The sequence below is a fragment of the Musa acuminata genome, chromosome BXJ1-3 (genome assembly GCF_036884655.1).
Source record: "Musa acuminata AAA Group cultivar baxijiao chromosome BXJ1-3, Cavendish_Baxijiao_AAA, whole genome shotgun sequence".
NCBI lineage: Eukaryota > Viridiplantae > Streptophyta > Magnoliopsida > Zingiberales > Musaceae > Musa > Musa acuminata.
The window spans coordinates 3,483,622-3,505,024 of record NC_088329.1 but is presented as its reverse complement, the minus strand read 5'-3'; the positions used below and the strand labels follow the sequence as shown (position 1 = coordinate 3,505,024).

The 21,403-nt window shown below is 39.0% G+C and overlaps 3 protein-coding genes and 1 pseudogene across 3 annotated transcripts; all 4 read right to left on the bottom strand.

Moving 5' to 3' along the window:
* Window positions 1–7,721: 7,721 nt before the first annotated feature.
* On the bottom strand, window positions 7,722–10,690 carry LOC103974552 (AAA-ATPase At3g50940-like; annotated as a pseudogene).
* On the bottom strand, window positions 10,178–13,444 carry LOC135635946 (probable protein phosphatase 2C 59). Its single transcript, XM_065147427.1, has 4 exons — window positions 13,279–13,444; window positions 10,594–10,685; window positions 10,406–10,480; window positions 10,178–10,306 (listed from the first exon to the last, which is right to left on the bottom strand). The coding sequence occupies exons 1-4, from the start codon at window positions 13,442–13,444 to the stop codon at window positions 10,178–10,180; spliced, it is 462 nt and encodes a 153-aa protein (XP_065003499.1).
* Window positions 13,445–15,421: 1,977 nt separating this feature from the next.
* LOC135617261 (probable protein phosphatase 2C 45) lies at window positions 15,422–16,870 on the bottom strand. The gene is made up of 3 exons (XM_065117306.1): window positions 16,451–16,870; window positions 15,860–15,987; window positions 15,422–15,639 (listed from the first exon to the last, which is right to left on the bottom strand). Exons 1-3 carry the CDS (start codon window positions 16,516–16,518, stop codon window positions 15,512–15,514), a joined length of 324 nt encoding a protein of 107 aa, XP_064973378.1. The 5' UTR covers window positions 16,519–16,870; the 3' UTR covers window positions 15,422–15,511.
* Window positions 16,871–19,226: 2,356 nt separating this feature from the next.
* LOC135635940 (uncharacterized) lies at window positions 19,227–20,363 on the bottom strand. Its single transcript, XM_065147422.1, has one exon. The coding sequence runs from the start codon at window positions 20,361–20,363 to the stop codon at window positions 19,227–19,229; it is 1,137 nt and encodes a 378-aa protein (XP_065003494.1).
* Between the last annotated feature and the right edge of the window lie 1,040 nt (window positions 20,364–21,403).

Sequence of the window (21,403 nt, the reverse complement as noted above, 5' to 3'; positions counted from 1 at the left end):
GTTTCGATTGCGTTTTAACTTGAAGGCATACGTAAGAAGGAGATAAAGAAGTAGAGCATCAAATTGAAGATGGTTAGCAGTAAGATAATAGCAGGAAGTAAATGCAAACCAGGGAAGACGATAGTTTATAGTGGTTCGGTCAATCGTGACCTACATCCACTCCTCCGATTCCTCTTCCGTCGAGACCACCGGCATCCACTAATGATCTTCCTTTACTAGGCGAAGATCAACCTCCTTCTTACACCCCTCTTACAACCTCTTACAAGTGGTTCACCCTTTTTACAAAGATTTCAATGAAAAGAAAGGAGGTGAACACTCAAGCTATTGAAAACAAGACTTTTCCTAAGGCTTTTCTCAACTTCTAGCTTCTCAAAAGGTTGTATTCTCAGCTGAGAATAGAGGGGTATTTATAGGCCCCAAGAGGATTCAAATTTGGGCTCCAAAATTTGAATTCTCTTAAGTTCCCGAGGCTGGTAACGGTCTGGCGGTGCCACCGCTCAATCCGGCGGTGCCACCGCCTGGCTCTCGGCTGTTGGGCGGTGCCACCGCCCAATCTGGCGGTTCCACCGCCTAGCTCTTGGGTGCTAGGCGGTGCCACCGCCTAGGCTTTTTCAGCCCACTGGTTGGGCTTCAAAATCAGCCCAAACCAGTCCGAATTCGGGCCCAATTGGCCCCTACTTGGGTTATAGGATTAATACCTAATCCTAACCCAAATTAACATGCTAACTATGAATTTAAAGATATTTTCTAAGCTATTACAAAGTCCATTACGTCAAGACGTCTTTAGGCGATCTTCCGGCAAACTTCCGACGGTCTTCCGATAAACTCTCGGAAACCATTCTGCGGACTCCCGGCAAGCTCCTAGACTTCACGATTTGATCTTGGTGAGTTCCAACGAGCATCTTTGGCAAGCTCCGATCTTTCTCGGTGAGCTCCGTGAACTTCCAACGAACCTTTCGGCAAGCTTCCGAAAAACCCTTCGGCAAGCTCCCTACTCATTCTCGGCTAGTTCCGGCAGCATTCCCAACGAACCTTCGGACTTGCGTCGAGCTCTCGAACTCCCAACGAATCCTTCGTGCTTGACTCCGACACTTTGTTTCGCTTTATGTCTTCATCGTTATCGTAGTTAATCCTGCACACACAAGCCAAAACTCTACAACGATCCAGACAATTATTACAATGCGAATTGACATTCTGTTGCCCGGCACGTCATTGGTTGGCGCTTCGTCCGATTCTTTAGCGCATCGTCCTCTCTTGCGGCCTATTGCCCAATCGGTGGTTGACCTCCGCAACCCCGATATCCTTGGCACAATTCCGCTCTCCTTGGCCCGATACCCAACGTCCGAAGCGTTCTGCCATCCAATATCCTGACGTGATCTCCGGCGCAACGTCAATTCCTCCTGCGTCAACTGTCTAATCCTGATCGAGTAGACCTGCATCACTCAAAATGCAGTTAAACATATAAACACAATCAATTAGTTTCATCATCAAAATCCGAGATTCAACAATTTTACCGCTGCACTAATTCACCCCCCCCCCCCCTCTTAGTGCCGCTCCGATCCTAACAGAATCGAGCTCCTCTGAAGACGAGGAGAAAATCAACAAAGGCGAGGTGGCAAACTACGCCTTTACACCTTTCGACGCTAAGGTAATCAAAATGCCCTTAATTTACTTTGAAATTACATAATGCTTTTCATAATGCATTTTTCTTTTTTTTCCTTGAAAATTACATGTTAAAAAAATATATATATATGATGAAAATGCAAAATTTATGATCATGCTAGTAATTTTGAAAATAATCATGAAAATTATATATTTTATGATAAACAAACAAAATGATTAAAAATATGAAATCATGCTTGATGATATAATGATGTTTTGATACCATGATTTTATTCTATGCATAAGATTTTAAAGTTATACATGATGATTTTTGTGACTTATTGGTCTTGATGGTTTTATGATGAAATTCATTTTAGGATCCTAAATGTTGATGCATGTTTTCATTTGACATAAATGAAAAGGCATGCTTACATGAAATCGATCACTTAATATGAAACATTTATGATTTGCAATAATGCACGCAATACTTGAGCTTTTTAATTATGATGTGATGTATTGCATATGATGTGAATCATGATTTAAAATGCTATGAGTTGTTATAAATGTTGATTTAATGTCATGAATGCTCTAAATGATGAATGTTGGTATCATGATGAAAATGAAGTGATAAATACTTAAAAATATTAATTTAATGTTTGGTATGATGAACACTTTATTATCACATATGAAAATAGTGATAAATACTTTGAAAATAAATGTTTGTATCATGTTAGATGGTTTGACACATTGTGCATGATAAGCTATAAAGATGATTGAAACAATGATAGGAATGATGATTTGGAATCATATAATAATGAGTCTATATATGATGATAATAATGCATGCAATGATGAAATATTCATGATAAAATAATTATTTTGACATTCAAAGACTGAATTTTCATCAATACTAGTTACCCTTGTTATAATTTAGAGATTAACGTATAGGGTCTACCCTTCTTTTTGACAATGACAAAGAGGAAGCAAAACATGCTTGAAAGCTAATTTGCTAGCTCATATAATTCAAAAAGGGGGGAGAAAGAAAATAATTACACTTCTCAAAAGAAAAAGAACTTGCTATATTAAACATCACCAAGGAATGATATCTCGTAGAAGCAAAAAGTTAACTTGCATATATAGCAAAACTTATATTTCAAGAAGCAAGAATTGCTTTCTTGAACATCTCAAAATTATTAGCTTGCTTATCTTAAAATCGTAAACTTGCCATCGTACTACCATGATGATGAACATGCCTTATCTTCATTTGAAAAAGCTATGGCAAAACTACGTCCTAATGATTGAACGTGTTAAAATTATCTTTTGAACCTTCTTGATTGAATGATCAAATCACATGATTACTATTACATGCCTTGGTATCACTTGATCAAATAACATGTTGAAAATCATGTGTCAAATACAAAAATGTTTTGTCTTTAAAAATCAATAGCTTACTCATGTCTGAATACATGAAAGAGTTCATTTCATTTTCGGATTTGTTTAAATGCTAAAAATCAGATTTTCCTGTACACTCTTATGAAAATTTTTTGGAAAAATGCGTTTCCTCCTTCATGCACAAAGAATTATAATATACAAGGAGAAGAAGTATTCAAAGCATTATACGTGTCATGCCTTCCTTTATATGCTTGATAACTTGCTTATATTGTTCTCCTAGTGTCACATCTACCATGCTTTTAGTTGATGACAAAGGGGGAGAAATATATGAATTGATATGTTTACTAATGCTGATATGTTTGATATCACTAATGATGATATGGTTGCTATCACTGATGCTGATATGTTTGCTATCACTAATGATGATATGGTTGCTATCACTGATGCTGATATGTTTGCTATCACTAATGATGATATGGTTGCTATCATTGATGCTGATATGTTTGCTATCACTAATGTTGATATGGCTGCTATCACTTCTGATGCTATGACTAGGCCATACTTGCATCACCAAGAAATATATGATTGCTATCACTGCTATATGCCTTGTATCAAGATATCAAACAAAAATTTGCATCGTATGAACTGATATCTTACCATATGATGAAATGCTACAATTGATAAACACTTGAAATGATTGCGTTACGATATCAAAAGCTAGCATTGCAAAGGAAGAAAAAATTGCTAGCCTGCAACTTGCATATTTCAAGAAGCAAGAGTTGTCTTCTTGAACATCTCTAAATTGCTAGCTTGCATGTTCTAAAAGTGCTATCTTGGATGCTGTAAAACTTGCATATCTAAAACTTGATAGCTTGAATGTTCTAAGCATGATGTAACATTTGCTAAATTTTTTGGCTTCAAAACTGCATGATGATAAAACTTGATATTATGTTTTTCATGCAAAGAGTTGAACCAATATCACAAACACTTGATTGTGGTACTTCTCCTTTTTGTTGATGACAAAGGGGGAGAAGTATGTTGATGACATGTTATGCATAAGTTTATGATGACATGTTGCTTGGATTTTTGAATCCAAGAGTTTCTATCAATATGGCATATTGATAGGGGGAGTTTGTTTAAACTCTGGGAGTTAAGGTTAACTCCGTTTATGATGACGTGTTGCAAGTATTCATGATGAATATTGCAATGACTTGAATTCAGTTTGAATTCAAGGTTTCTATCAATATGGCATATTGATAGGGGGAGTTTGTTTAAACTCCGGGAGTTAAGTTTAACTCCGTCATCAAGTGGTTGTCATCATCAAAAAGGGGGAGATTGTTGAATCTCGTATTTTGATGATAAAACTACTTGATATATGTTTATGATTTAATCTGTGTTTTGAGTGACGCAGGATGCTTTGATCAGGATGAGACAATTAAAGCAGGAAAATCATGTTGTGCTGGAGGAACATGTCAGAAGATTGGACGTCGGGCCAGTGGATCGATCGACGTATCGACAGAAGGCTTCGGGTCGTGGACTCGGGCATCGGGCCAAGAAGAGCAGGTATTGTGCCAAGGATATCGGAGTTGCGGAGTCAACTGGCCGATTGGGCAATAGGCTGCAGGAAAGGACGATGCGCCGAAGAATCGAACGAAGCGTCGAGGGACCAATGACATGCCGGACAACTTGGTTAATTGCTTAGGATTAATTGTCTCGATCGAAGTTTTTGTTTTACATTTGCAGGATTAACTACGATGAAAGTTAGACAAGCAGCAGGAGTTGCGCCGGAGTCAAGTTCATGATCACGTTGGGAGTTCGAGAGTTCGACGGAAGTTCGGACGGTCGTCGGAGGTTCTGCGGGAACAAATCCGAGAAGTCCAGGAGCTTGCCAAAGAAGCTCGTCGGAACTCGCCAAGTGGATCATCGCAAGTCCAGGAGTTTGCTGGAAGTCCGCAGGAGGATCACCGAGGGTTCGTCGGATGATCGACGGAAGTTCGCCGGAAACTCGCCGGAAGGAGCGATTGACGCACCGGAGCAAGCTGCAGGATATGTCTAAGAAATTTATCGTAGTTAGCACATTGATTAAGTTAGAAATGGGAGGTGATCCCATTAGCTTAATCTTGGGGCAATTGGGCCCCTGGAAGAATCAAATTGGGCCGAATGGATTGACCCATTCGGACCCTGAATGCTGCAGGCGGTTGAACCGCCCAGGCCAGGAGGTTGAACCGCCTGGGGCTCGGTCTCCGAGCTCTAGCAGGCGGTTGAACCGCCCCAGTCAGGCGGTTGAACCGCCTGAGCTCGGTCTTCGAGCTCTGGCAGGAGGTTCAACCACCCCTGACAGGAGGTTGAACCACCCAGAGGCTCAGTCTTCGAGCTCTGGCAGGCGGTTCAACCGCTCCAGTCAGGAGGTTGAACCGCCTGATCCCGGAATTCCGGGAATTGACAGATTTGAGCTCCAAATTTGAACTGGGTTGGGGCCTATAAATACCCTACCCATTCAGCACTGAAGACACACAACATACACACCGAAATCTTGATCTTGTTCAGTGTTTTTGAGAGTTCAAAAGTTGTCTAAGTTAAAAAGTCCTCCTCTTTCAGTTCTTCAAGCTTTGAGTTGTAAAGAGAGGAGAGAAAGACTCTGTAAAGGTTGTCTCCTGAGCCTGTCAAAAGGAGAGAAACTGTAAAAGGGCAGTGAGCCTTCGCCTATTGAAGGAAGGCCCCTAGTTGACGTCGGTAACCTCGTCGGTGGAGGAAGCCAAAGTGGAGTAGGTCAAGACTGACCGAACCACTCTAAATCTCTGGTTTGCCTTTATTTTGAGCACTTTATCATTTCTGCAAACCTCCTTCATAGCTACTGCTCTCTGCGCTTTTACGAACGAGTTTCAAGGTTTAGACGAAAATCTGCATTTAGACGTAAAAATGCTTTTAGACGTAAATCGGCTTTCCTCGTACAATCATCAGATTTCAGTTTACGTTTACGTCTTGATTTCAACTGCATACTGCCTTCTGTGATTTTACAAACGAGTTTCAAAGTTCAGACGTAAATCTACGTTTAGACGTAAATCTGCGTTTAGACGTAAATCTGCTTTTTCGTATGATCATCGTATTGCAGATTGCGTTTACATTTTGAGCTTTACCATAACTGTACACTGCCTTTACACTCCTGCTTAAACTGTGTCTTATCTACTCAAGTGATTTATGAATCAGCATTTAGACGTAAATCAGTTTCTTCGTACGAACGTCGGATTTCAGTTTGCGCCGATATTCTGGTTTTCAATCACAACTGCAAACTGCCTTCTGCGTATTTACAAAACAGTTTGCGCTTTACAGTTTACGTTTACGTTTAGACGTAAACTGACTTTTATCAAACGACGCAGCTTTCGGTTTTAAATCGTCGCAGAAAGTTTTATCCGCTGCACTAATTCACCCCCCCCCCTCTTAGTGCTCTCGATCCTAACAAGATGCTCCTGCGACATGGCCCTCCTTCTAGCGCCAAAAATGTTGGTGGATTGATGCGCCGTGGCTAATGAGTCAGCACGGCTTGGTCCACGGGGCAATGTCGGGAGTCTCTGGTTGGTTGAGCTGGCTTTCGAGATCGATCGACCACCACTTTGATCGTTGGCAGGGTTTGATTAGCGCCTTCTAGCCAGCGGATGATAGCTTCCCTGCAAAAAAGATCGTCGTCGAGTGTCTTCCGACTTTGGTCCCTCCGACGATTTAGTCAATGACGGGCTAGATGATCTTTTTTCTCCCCCTTCCCTCCCCAGGTCGGATGCCGACCTGGGGTTTTTATACTACTGTACGAGGGTCGACCGTACGCGGGCGTAGCGACCGGTTCTCGGGAGGTGAGGTGGTACCTTTGTACGGCCGCCGCTCGAGATGCGCGGAACGGCGCCATGCGGTGCCGTTCCGAGCTTTCCGGGACGGGATGTGCCGAGCGACGCCTTAGTACAGTCTCGGGCTAGTCGCGAGGGGGTGCTCCTGCTTTCCTGGCTGTAGCGCCATGTGCCATCGATCGTGACGTGGCTTGGGCCCAAAATATACCTTATCAGAATCTTTGACACTCAGAGCAAATTAAAAATTTTGAATGCTAATATGAGCCTTAATTAAGAGTCTTAAAAATCAATCGACTTCAAACCATTTTTAGATAAATTAATTTGATATGGTAGATTTTGATTAGACGTTTCTTTTTTAAAATCAATAATATATGTATACATTGAAACTCTTATTTAAATTAAGTTCCCATCTGTCTCTGCACAGACACTGATGGACTGTAACAACTATTAAGAGGGAATTCCACAAGTTTGCATGGGGTGCCACTCCCTCGTTGAAAGTTTCAATGATTCGCGTTCCGCATCTCCGGGCGGAGCGGTAGGCAAAGGCTGCTCGACCCACGTGGCTTTTGCCGGGTCCGAGGGGTCTAAGCCTCCTGCTTAAGATTAGTCCACCCCTTCCTTTAGTGGATTACAAGTGGTGGGACGAATACTGCCCTCCATCCATCATGCATCGAAGCTCCCAATGCAATAATCTGAATGATTTAGATCGAGAAGAGACATGACCACTTAACATGCAACAATCGTGTTCGTCGTGTGGAAGGATCCAATGTGAGAAGCTAATTTAGAGGAGATAAGTCAGATGGTGGTGTGAGATTTTACGCATGAAAAGCTTAATCTGGAAGAGGCATGTCTTCGTTGTGCTCAAGTCAGAAAGAAAGAAACACCAAGAAGATCTACGAAGGGAGCAAAGGCTGTTTTAGTAAGTTGACGAGGCTGTACAAACGATGACGACGACGGACTTGGGGTTGGTGGAGACGAGGAGGCGGCGGAGGGCGGTGAGATCTAGGTCGTACACGTCGAACTCGAGCAGGTTGGCGATGGCGGCGACGAGGCTGGTCTTGCCCGTCCCGGGCGGACCGTAGAGGAAGTAGCCCCGCTTCCAGGCGCGGCCGACGCGGGAGTAATAGTTCCGGCGGCTGACGAACCGGAGGAGGTCGTCGCGGAGAACCGGGTCGATGGCGAGGGTGTCGAAGGTGGAGGGGTGGGAGAAGGGCGCGGGGGACCAGGGGTTACGGTGGTCGTCGCCGAAGACGACAGAGCGGTTGGTGTAGAGGCGGCGCTCCCGGGCCCGGAGGCGGATGCGCTCGGCCTCCGGGAGGACGTGGGGGATGTACTGGGAGCGGACGGCCTCGCGGTGGCGGCTGTGGAAGGAGAGCTCGAGGTAGCGGTGGTCCGAAGAGAGGGAGCTGCTGCGGATGGGGGAAGAGGAGGCAGAGGCGCGCTCCACGACGGAGCTCCACTGGAGGGGAATGCCTTGGAAGGAGTCGTGGGTGGTGTGGTAGGAGGGGAGGAGGGAGGGGGCAGTCGTGGCGCTTGGCGAGACGGACGACGCGGGCGTCGTCGAGGCAGTGGCTGCCGAGGTAAGCCTGGGCGGCGCTGTAGAGTTCATTGCTGCAGGAGCCGTCGTACTCATCGACGATGATCTTGAGGTCGGTGTCGAAGCGGGTCATGAGGCCACGGAGGAGGAAGCCGACGGAGTGGTGGAGCTCCGGGGGAAGGAAGTCCCTGTACGCCGTCCGGAGGAACACCAGCGTCGCAAACAACTGCCATATCGAGTTCCATTCCCACTCGAACGCCATCACTTGCCTCTCTCTCGATTCCTCCATCCATCAATCTATCGCCCTTCTTCTCTTATACGTCGCGATCGGGAAGACTGCATTTTGTCATCACGGTCGCGTTAGTGAGTGCTCGATGACGACGAGCCGGAAGTGGCGGACAGCTGACAGAATCGTGGAACACTGGGATTGGCCCACCTTGAGAGACAGTCTGCGGGTGCCATTTTGTCGCCATCGCAACATCGCTAGGGACTTTCGACCCAACCCATGTGCACCTGACTCGCAGCCTCCTGTACTTGAGAAACGGCCTCAGCCCGTGCCGAGACTGCAAGTGGAGCGCACGGAGGAAGAATGCCGGTCTCTCTATCTGAGACCGTGCAACGGGAAGGCAGGGCCAAGAAAAGAGCTACTTACTTGGAGGAGCGAGGCAGCAGCTTCGACGTTGCGGCATCTCTACGCTAGTCCTCGACAAAAGAGAAATGCCAGGATCCACGTCTTAACGCCGCTTTCGGCACCCTCCTCCATTTCCCCGGTGGACCAACTTTTCATCTCCTTTTTTCTGTTCTCGCTGCTCTGCTGAAAGCGTCGTCGGCAGTGGGCTGCGGACGACAACAAAGCATTAAATAACAGGTTAGTGTGGATGGAAAGAGAGAGAGAGAGAGAGAGAGAGAGAGGCACCATACTCGATCAACTTGTTCATTCAATCGGTCGTTGTCTCCAACTCCATTAGCCTTCTTTTGGTTTATTTTTCTCTTCCTTTTTTTGTGTCCGAGTCAAGAAAGGTTGTGTCCACAACAGACGAGGAGAATATGAAGGCTAAGGTAGACTCTTTTGCACGAGGCAAACTGTGTAGGGTTAAAAAGTAACTTAGATGTTCCTATCCTTCTTGGATGACATGGGACCTATAATTTTTGTTAAGGGGCGCAAACAACAAATTAATAGGTTAGGTTCTATTCTATTCAAACACATCCGCATCTGCCACTCTAGATAAGACATGGGCATGACCCTTCATGGATCAATCACGAAGAATGGTTATACGGCTTTACCTTTGAATCTACGTCAAAATGGTCAAAGTTACCATGGAAACTATCACAATCAAACTCCACTATGTATCATTAGACTCTTCAATTCTGTATCCATGTGAAATTAATCTTCCTGCCAACATTTATAATACAAACTCAATAAGAGACCTTCTTTCATGGGTCTCATTTTGCTTTCATAGGGGGCATATCAAAATTGTTCCTTAAGGCTTAAATTACCAAACTTGAGCTACTTTAATTGCAGGAGTAAATTCCAAATGGTAAAAATGGTTTGTATATATAAACGACTATTCAGGAAGAAATTTAGGCACTCTAACCAAACAATCTTATTGATTATTCTAACAAAAGTGAAAACAGCATGATACAGACTCCACTAAGCATCACAAATATACTCTTTTTGCTACTAGTTTTGGTTAAAGCAAAGGTATCTTTTTATTGACTTCCAAATCCATGAAACCATTACAGATAACAAAGCGATGACAAAGATCAAGCAGACAATTTGTACCTATTGCTGCTCGGTTGTGTTATCAAGGCTAGCCAAGAAACTGTACCACGACACAAGCGATGTTGTCAGAACTACCTCTTTGATAGGCCTCCTGTAACAGTTTCTTTGCTGCTTGTTCTGGATCTTGTAGGGGTTTGACAATAGCTACCACCTCCTCCTGAATTTGGAACCAAATGAAAAAGAAAGGGTTCAATCTTCGGAGATGATATTTCAGGTACCTTTTTTTTTTTTTTTTTATTATCTTCTTTTAAAGTACCTCATTCGTGACAACATCCCACAATCCGTCACTTGCAAGGATGAGGAATTCGAGAGATCCATCAACCGCTTCCTCCTGCATTCAACAGTAGTCGAAGCAGTCAAAGGCATTACTGTCAGATGATGATATGTCTCGAGTCTTGAAGACAATAACATTGTAGGAATAAAGTGACAGGTCAGAGATCAAACATGAATTTCTGGATCTGCGACAACAAACTGTTTCAGGTGCCTATCACCAAATGCACGAGAAACGGCAAGAACACCACCGACACGCCATGTCCCTGCAGTTACAGTTGATCAGTATTTAAATAACGAAATGATCTAAACTGATAAAAACTGAGGGAGGAGATCAAGTACCAGCCCACATTACAAAGCCCCCAGCATCCTCAATCCTTTGCTCTCTCATCTGTTTGGTCAGGCTTGTGATCCCTTGAGACAGCTATAGCTGCAAAAGTAACAAAAAATAGCGTGAGCCGAGTTCCTAGTAAAGAACTAAACTTTTAAGAGGCTCAATCAATAATTCAATACAAGATTCTGGTGATTGTATTCTATTTCAGATACTGAATTTGTTAAAAACAGAACCTTCAAGCACATCCAGAGAAAATCATCTCCATATTATCACCATCAAAATAGAGTGATCGGTTTAATTATGAGAGCTCACATCAACCAAGTACCACAACAGGTTGATTTGCCAGGTCTCTGTTGTTCAAAGTACCAAGAACTGGCTTTTGCCCATGATGCACGAGGGACAAAAGGTTTCTTTCTCTAAATTACCAAGCAATCAGAAAAATTGCCGTTGCAATCTACTGGACGAGCTAGAAGCAAAACTTGCTATATGGGGAACAAAAGACTTTTTTCTCTAATTTATGAAGCACCCAGAAGTTCGTTTGGTCAACTACTCTTATCATGATCAGAAAATTGCTTTTGCAACATACTGTAAGAACCAAGAAACAGAACTTGCAAGTAAAATGGGTGCTCTACAAGAAATTGCCACAACTGTTTGCTTCAGAAAAGGACTTTTTTGCAACTGATGCCATTGAAAAAGCAAGAATCAGATGTTTGTATCAAGAGGTTCATAGAATACATAAACTTTTGTATTAATTGAGCACAAGTTGAGATGCCAAACTCGATTTAACAAAGAAAAAGTGGGGGAAAAAAATGAAAATTAGAACCACAAGCAGCTTTTTAATATGCTAAATAAAAAATCTTTAATAGTTACAATTTTCAAGATAACGGGATCGAGTGATGCAACAAATTCTAGATTGATTTTTGGACCCAATCAATTGAAATGAGAAGAGATTGCATGGATATCTTATAAAGAATACAGAACAACCACAACGGGTATAAGAACAAACATAAACAACAGGATTCAATGACAACAAGGATGTCAACAGCACCACAGAGTACTGTTTATTGCCATTCATAAATCAAACAGAAATTTGAATCTAGTTAGAAGGCAATAATCACAAACTAAAGATGACCACATATAGTATAATTGAACCATGAGATGAACAAATGGGCAAGCAAACATCCAAACAAAAGCAAATGGTAGATCACGGATAATGATTATGGAAATATATAAAATGTTAAATACCAAGCTCTACATACATGAGGGATGATTTTTTATACAAATGTGTAAATTTGGCAAGAAAAAATAATGGAGACACAATAATATCTACCTAAAATTCCGTATAAAAAATATATTCTTTAACACTGAACAAAACAAATAATGGAGAAATATGCTTATAACTAGCTTCAAGATTAAGGAAACATCACTTCCATTGTCATCCTGTTTTGTCATTGGCGTGAATAATTAAACTCCTAATCGTTGAAGTCTACGATTAGATGGTTTTGACAAGGGTGAATTCCAGAATGCAAGAAATATAACCAAAAAAATGTGGACTGGAGAATAAAAGACCCTAGAATAATAAATCACACCAATAAAAATCCCATTTGTAGATTTCAAGACATGTCATACATCTAAAGTGGCACCAAAACCTACCATGTATGGCGCTAAATGGAAAGTTTCATCAATTAAGGAACAACACTCAAGCGATGAACAAAAAATAGTTCTTGGATCATACATTAAAGACAAGATAACATGACTAAACTATTAATATACAATTTCACCAAAAGTATCTAGCTATCCAACCACTGTAGCATCGAAAAGTCATAAAGACATTAAGTGCAATGGCTTATAGAAGTAGCATAAAAAAGTGATCATTATTCTTTAACTAATTCTGTGTGTAAAAATTGGATAACTTAATATTAAGTTTCCAATCCTGTTTAACTTGCTAGTAAACTATTAATCTTCAAATCTCAGTTCAAAAAGAGTACATGCAATACGAGAGCGTAATGAACTTTAGCACCTCATCCATCATCGACAATTTGAATCCTCATTTATCATCATAAGTGTGCAGTTTCAGCCATTTCTGAATATTTTTTCGCAGGTTCAATTCTCCAAATTGAGGCTTAAATTCTGTGAATCCAAACAGGAATATGTTCTCTTTCTCCTTCCTGTCTATACTTTTTTATATTACTAGATTTTTGAAGAATCTGAAACTATATGATTATTTGTTTCAATGTGTACAGTACACCGGAGACACACAGAGCTACTATAGCATTTGGCAGGATCAAGAGAAGGCCAAAAAACTTTGTTGGTCTAGAACCTACATATATCCTAAGAACCTAGATGTCACTGGTGTCACATTCTAAACATTGCTCTTAAATAGGTTGGGTTGTCAAAATACAGTTGGTAAAAAAAAAATGCAGTACACTCCGTCTAAATTGAGCCGGTTTAGTTCTAGATTAAGTACAGAAATCCGTTACACGTAATTGATGATAAGAGAACTGATTTCAGGATGTGGGGCCTACCATCTCCTCCTCTACATATGACAGCTCTAGAGTCCCCAACATTTGCAACGAGCAAACGATCACCAACAAGGACAGCTGTTGATGCAGTTGAACCCGCCTCTCGGTTCTGGCTACAACTGCCACAACTGTTTGCCTCAGAAAAGGACTTGTTTGCAACTGATGCCATTGAAAAAGCAAGAATCAGATGTTTGTATCAAGAGGTTCATAGAATACATAAACATAGCAAAACTTTTGTTTTAATTGAGCACAAGTTGAGATGTCAAACTGGATTTAACAAAGAAAAAGTGGGAAAAAAAACAACGAAAATTAGAACCACAAGCAGCTTTTTAATATGCTAAATAAAAAATCTTTAATAGTTATAATTTTCAAGATAACTGGATCGAGTGATGCAACAAATTCTAGATTGATTTTTCGACCCAATCAATTGAAATGAGAAGAGATTACATGGATATCTTATAAAGAATACAGAACAACCTCAATGGGCATAAGAACAAACATAAACAACAGAATTCAATGACAACAAGGATGTCAACAGCACCACACAGTACTGTTTATTGCCATTCATAAATCAAACAGAAATTTGAATCTAGTTAGAAGGCAATAATCGCAAACTAAAGATGACCACATATAGTATAATTGAACCATGAGATGAACAAATGGGCAAGCAAACATCCAAACAAAAGCAAATGGTAGATCACAGATAATGCCTATGGAAATATGTAAAATGTTAAATACCAAGCTCTACATACATGGGGGATGATTTTTGATAAAAATGTGTAAATTTGGCAAGAAAAAATAATGGAGACACAATAATATCTACCTAAAGTTCCATATAAAATATATATTCTTTAACACTGAACAAAACAAATAATGGAGAAATATGCTTATGACTAGCTTCGAGATTAAGGAAACATCAACTTCCATTGTCAGCCTGTTTTGTCATTGGCGTGAATAGTAAAACTCCTAATCGTTGAAGTCTACGATTAGATGGTTTTGACAAGGGTGAATTCCATAATGCAAGAAATATAACCAACAAAATGTGGACTGCAGGATAAAAGACCCTAGAATAATAAATCACACGAATAAAAATCCCATTTGTAGATTTCAAGACATGTCATACATCTAATGTGGCACCAAAACCTACCATGTATGGCGCTAAATGGAAAGTTCCATCAATTAAGGAACAACACTCGAGCAATGAACAAAAAATAGTTCTTAGATCATACATTAAAGGCAAGATAACATGACTAAACTATTTGTATACAATTTCACCAAGAGTATCTAGCTATCAAACCACTGTAGCATCGATAAGCTGTAAAGACATTAAGTGCAATGGCTTATACAAGTAGCATAAAAAAGTGATTATTATTCTTTAAATAATTCTGTGTAAAAATTGGATAACTTAATATTAAGTTTCCAATCCTGTTTAACTTTCTAGTAAACTATTAATCTCCAAAATGTCAGTTCAAAACGAGTATATGCAATACGAGAGCGTGATGAACTTTAGTACCTCATCCATCATCAACAATTTAAATCCTCATTTATCATCATAAGTGTGCAGTTTCAGCCATTTCTGAAGATTTTTTTACAGGTTCAATTCTCCAAATCGAGGCTTAAATTCTGCGAATCCAAACAGGAATATGTTCTCTTTCTCCTTCCAGTATATACTTTTTTATATTACCAGATTTTTGAAGAATCTGAAAATATATGATTATTTGTTTCAGTGTGTACAGTACACCGGAGACACAGAGCTACCATAGCATTTGGCAGGATCAAGAGAAGGCCACAAAACTTTGTTGGTCTAGAACCTACATATATCCTAAGAACCTAGATGTCACCGGAGTCACATTCTAAATATTGCTCTTAAATAGGTTGGGTTGTCAAAATACAGTTAGTAAGCAAAAAATGCAGTAAACTCCATCTAAATTAAGCCGGTTTAGTTCTAGATGAAGTACAGAAATCCATTACACATAATTGATGATAAGAGAACTGATTTCAGGATGTGGGGCTTACCATCTCCTCCTCTACATATGACAGCTCTAGAGTCCCCAACATTTGCAACGAGCAAACGATCACCAACAAGGACAGCTGTTGATGCAGTTGAACCCGCCTCTCGGTTCTGGCTGTTCTCAGATTTCAAATATTCTGCGTCCGTGTGGTTGTATGCATCAGCTGAAGGTAACAGCACAGATGAATTTCATAAGCCAAATATTATATTTCTTTAAAAGCTCTTTCATCGCACTAAATGCAAATCAGCACCACCTATAGCTGATTTTGTCTCGGTAATGAACTTTGGATGCCTGAGTAAGTTGCCGAAGAGGTTTTGTTTAACATACTCCGCTACTTGGGCACCGCCATGACCTACACAACCACTCATCAAAGCATCAAAGTCTAACGTTAGGATATTGAATGTATAAGCAACTCTCCACGAGAGAAATTTACCCTAGAAAAGGATTGAAAGAAGCAAGTTAATGAATGGGTTTTCTATGAAAATTTTACCAAAAAATTTCAAATACAAAAGAAAAAAAGATAAGACATTCTAAACATAAACAAAGACAACAAAATACTGCAGAAATTTTACCATCAAAGACCCCAAACAAGCCAACAATTTCTCCATCAACGCTGTCAATTAGCGTCTCATAGAAGTCTTCCATTGAAGATCTTTTCCGTGGACAGCTTGCATACTCATAACCAAACTTCCCATCTTGACTGTCTTGAAAGAAATGAGCATGAGTTTTAATGTTAGATTGACACGCAAGAGTAGGATGTTTCTTTACAGTCTGCTTTAGGCAACATATTCAACTGCAGATTCAAGCACCACATTTAACAGATAGGAAGCAGTTCTATGAGTTTATTCAGCGTAAAAGAACCATGTTTCCCATGTAAGTTCACACATCCATATCTGAGGAACCATCTCATAACTTGTTTGTCAATTATTAAGGATCTAACTAATATTGAATTATTAAGGAATAAATGACTGTTTATACATAATAAATAAATAAATCTCTTCCGATAACTAGTTAGTTTGCCTTCGAATTAGAACTCAAAATATATGAAGCGAATGCTAGCATAAGATCAGCTCGAAAATCGCACGAGATACGAAACATAAACAAATCTAGAAAAGAATATCGTAAGCCTTAATACGACTTCACAAGGAATAAACGAACGAGACCTGAGTCCTCCCCCGCTGACCGGAGCACCGTCTGCTTGAAGCCCGCTGATGGAGTTCAAATACCCCATCTTCCCTCCGAAATCTTCGCCCCCCAAACAAAGATCAAAGTGAGGGAAGATCCCACCGAAACAAGAAGGCCGATCCAATCAGCCTGGAAAGAAACCCATGCCCGATTTCCCACAAACGTTTACCACGTCGATCGACGGAAGCAATCTCGAAATCCAAAACGAAAAGAGGGCAGATGAAGAGATCCTTCACCGAGAGACAGAGAGAGAGAGAGAGAGGAGACGCCGAGCTCTGGTTTCGATCGCTGGCAACGGGGAAGAAACGTCGAAGGAGGAAACAGCGGATTAATGGTGGGGGGAGGCGGTGGGTTTTCTAGAGGTTAAAATGTATGAATGCGCATATACTTAGGTCTCCATTTGGTACCCTAAATAAATAAATACACATGTGTCAAGAAAAATAACTTTAATTGAGTGTTAAAGTATAATTAATTAAGTTTAATTGACTAAATCGAAGATCAAATTAACAATATATGAGCATACATAACAATGCTATAATAAAAGGTTGTAATAAATCATACATACATTTGTGTGTGAGAGTTCACTTACTATCTTTTCTTTGCGTGCTTGCATTGCTTATGTGGTTGCCATCACGTAACCGCATGCCATCGTGACACTTGTCGCTTGTTTGGGTGTTCTTTTCGATGCATGATTATTCCATTTCTTATGAGATATATATATATATATATATATATATATATATATATATATATATATGATTTTACAAAATATTCATATAATCGATCCTAAATAATTAAGACTTCAAAAAATTTTAAAAAATATATTTTTAAAATATTTAAAAATTATTATTTTAAAATAATAATAATAATTTTTTACCGACATCTAATAACTTAATTTTTTAGTTTCTCATTTAAATTTATTTTTTAAATATGATTATAACATTTTTTTGGTTTAACCAAATCGATTATAATGTTTTTGCTTCGGGATTTTGAAGATTATATATAACAATTGAACTTTGGATTCATCTAGGCTGGTTAAAATATTTATAATTATTATGGATAAAAACTTGAAAATTTTGATGAACAAATGCCAAACGGGTTGAAATTTCTGTAATTGAAGACTTTATTATACCAAAAGGATTAGCAGTATATATATATATATATATATATATATATATATATATATATATATATATATATATGGATTAACAAATGCCAAACGTGTCGAAATTTTTGCAATTGAAGACTTTATTATACCAAAAGAGAAAGGATTGACTATATATATATATATATATATATATATATATATATATATATAATCATTTCATGATAATAATATTTAATTATTAAATTTAGTATGATCTTTCTAAGCATTCCTCTTTGTTAGACATTATCCATGATATCTAACATGCCAAGTAAATGATAAAATTGACTTTAATTAAGAGCCTTAGTTATCGCTAAGATCGATAGATAGTGAAAAGATCATTAAATTGCTCACGTTGCCTCGCATCACTACTTTTTCCTTATTCAAATAAAAATAATAATCATCTGAAAAAAAAAAAGTTATTTTTAGTTTCAAAATTTTCAGATAAACATAAGGATGCTAAAGATAGAATAGTTGTGCGAGGGAATATTTTACTACTGATTTTGAATGTTTAGGATATTTTTAATTTATGAAATTACTAATTTATAAGGAATCTTGAAAAAAAAGAACCTTTGTCACTCGAGCAAATTAAATTAAAGACTTCCAAGTTAAGAATGCTAATATGAGCCTTAATTAAGAGTCTTAAAGATCAATCCACTTCAAACCATTGTTAGATAAATTAATTTGAGATGGTAGGTTATGATTAGGACAAAATGGACAAATGCAAAATCCAATGTATTTGGAAAGATAGTGAGATTTGTCACAAAGATGTTCAAATTAGGGTAGAAGTGGTGTCTTTTACTCCAATTTTTGGAATGAATCGATTGCTGCCTACTCTACATATAATTTCTAATCTTAACTTTTCATACCTTTTGAATATAAGTAAATTTAAGATTTTCTAAGATCTATGAATTTTGGTAAAAAGACTCAATCTAGATGACTACACAATTGAATTATTTATTGGATGTTGGAATATCATAATGGTCCAACTGATTTTAATTTCATCATTTTCATCATAGGTGTATGCTTATTGATGATCGACTAAAGTTTTTTTTAACCAATATTATTATATATTTTAAATTATAAAATTCTTCCTAAAATCTTAATTGAACTTTTATTCCCCAAATTATCTCTCATGGGCAAATAATTTTTATAATTAGCCAATATTTAAGATAATATTCTATCGACATAGGAGATTCTTGTTTGGAGGTGGTAAAAGTTCTTTAGTGATAATTAAAAAAACATATTAATTATCCCTCAATGTCTCAAACTTATTTATTATCCCTCCATATGCTTGCATCATTCATTCTAATTTAGTCGGGGCATATGAACTTTTTCTTGCACAACCTGTTTACTATGCATTATTAAGTGAATTTGTCTATGATATGTTATACCTTCTCATAACAATTTTAATATTGTCTCCCAAGAAATCATTTCTTGCTGTTTCATTCACAATGGCACAAAATTCTACTAACAAAAAACCCTCTATTTCATGATATTTAATCGCAGCATTGGACACAAGGAAGACAACATTTTTCATTCAACTTCTCTTCTCTTATCTACGAGAATGTATACATAATAGGAAATACAAACAAACAAAAAAAGTCTCTTCAGGTTGTTTCGAAAAGTTCCTCTTCTTCACCGCATGGCCGAAGCGTATTAGAGTAAGGGATCAACGATGTAAACCACAATCCCAGCGGTCCCAGTTTCTTGATTTCTCCATCCTTTATACTGTAGGTGTATGCATCTTCAAGTGTAGCGAAAACAAGTAGTGTAGTCGTCGCCACCTCACACAGCATCGTGAACCCCATCCGGTCCAAGCTTGCCTCATGCGTCGTCACCCAGCGTATCGCACCGTTGCCACTCTTCTCCAGCAGCTCTAGAGCGAACACCCGAGAAGACTTACGGTAATGAATCAGGCAAACCGACTTTCCCTCCCACTTTCCGATCCCAATGGTGTCGGAGCGATCGATGTTCATTCTTTCCGGCGGACGGATGATCTGCGTGCACTTGGTCCTCAGGTCGAAAGCGACGACGTACCGATTAATCATCATGAGCGGTCCCGGAGTCGACACCCAGAATATGGTCTCGTCGTAGACCACCGGGTGATCCAAGTCTATTGCGGCCCCTCCAAAGTCGAGACGCTTGTCCATCGTCCACATCTTTGCCACCGAGTCGTAGACCTGGCAGCGGCGAAACGATTTCCACTCCGAGGTTGGTGAGAGGTAGACCAGCTTGTAGTCTTTCATCACCTTCTCTCCGTCGTTCATGAAGGTCACTGCCGCGATGCCACCCTCCAGACACATGTCCGATGGTGCGGGTAGATGACACCGAGTCCTACGTGCCGGGTTGTAGACAAATAAACTATGGGTGGTAGCACGGCGGTTGTCGTGCCTGACGAAGACAAGGCCATCAGCTGACCCAAGGATGAAGCCATTGTTCTTGCTCAGGAATTCGCCAAAGGTTCTGGGCACGCCGGCGCAGGGGTCAACGTGGAGAAAGGAGTCGAAGGAACTATAGCTCTTGATGAAGAATCCGGAGACGGCTTTGCAGAGATCTGATTGTGAATGGAGGAAATCAGACTTTTCCGAGAGCTCGTGGAAGGACTTACAGACAGGTTGGAGTCTGAAGAATGTCTTCGCGGGGAGGTAGGACAGGATCTCTTCGTGCAAGTCGTCGGGAAGCCGACAGCTTCCGGTTACGGGCTTCTTCTCGCCCACGATGCCGATCTCGAGCGGAGGGTTCATCGCTGCAGCAAGAAATCGAGATTCGAAAACTGTATAAGAAATCTCACTGTGTATATATAAACACACTTTAAACGTATATATATATATATATATATATATATATATATATATATATATATATATATATATATATATATATATATATATATATATATTTATATATATCTATCTATCTATCTATCTATCTATCTATCTATCTATCTATCTCTCTCTCTATCCCTCTCTCTCCATATATCTATATATATATATATATATATATATATATATATATATATATATGTATATATATATATATATATATATATATGTATATATATATATATATGTATATATATATATATGTATATGTATATATATGTATATATATATATATGTATATGTATATATATGTATATATATATATGTATATATATGTATATATATATATATATGTATATATATCTATATATATATGTATATATATATATATATGTATATGTATATATATGTATATATATATATATATGTATATATATATATGTATATATATACATTTAAATGTATATATATGTATATATATCTATATCTCTATGTATATATATGTATATATCTATCTATCTATCTATCTATCTATCTTAACATTGGTCTTTTTTTTTTACATGAGTTGAGTGCAACGCGAAGACACACACGTTGAAAGATGCATGCCTCGTTAGCAGCTCGTGTAGACATTTTTCTCTTTATTTTGGTACTTCAACATCACCAAGAAATCATATTTTGGTCATATTGTCTATCTCTGCAAGTTATATGTGCTCATTATTGTTTCTGAGTTTCGTAAGCAATTTATTTTTTGTGATGCATACATACATACTTTTTACCATTTATAAACAGGGATGTTTTTTGTTGGGGCCATACTCGATTGAAAATCCAATTGGGGTCTGAATCTGATAAGCTTATGGATCCAAAATGAGGAGGACCCGTACCTAAGATTCAGATCGGACATTCTAATTTATGTATCATCGGGTGGGTGAGATATAGGATCGATACTTGATCCTGTACTGTTA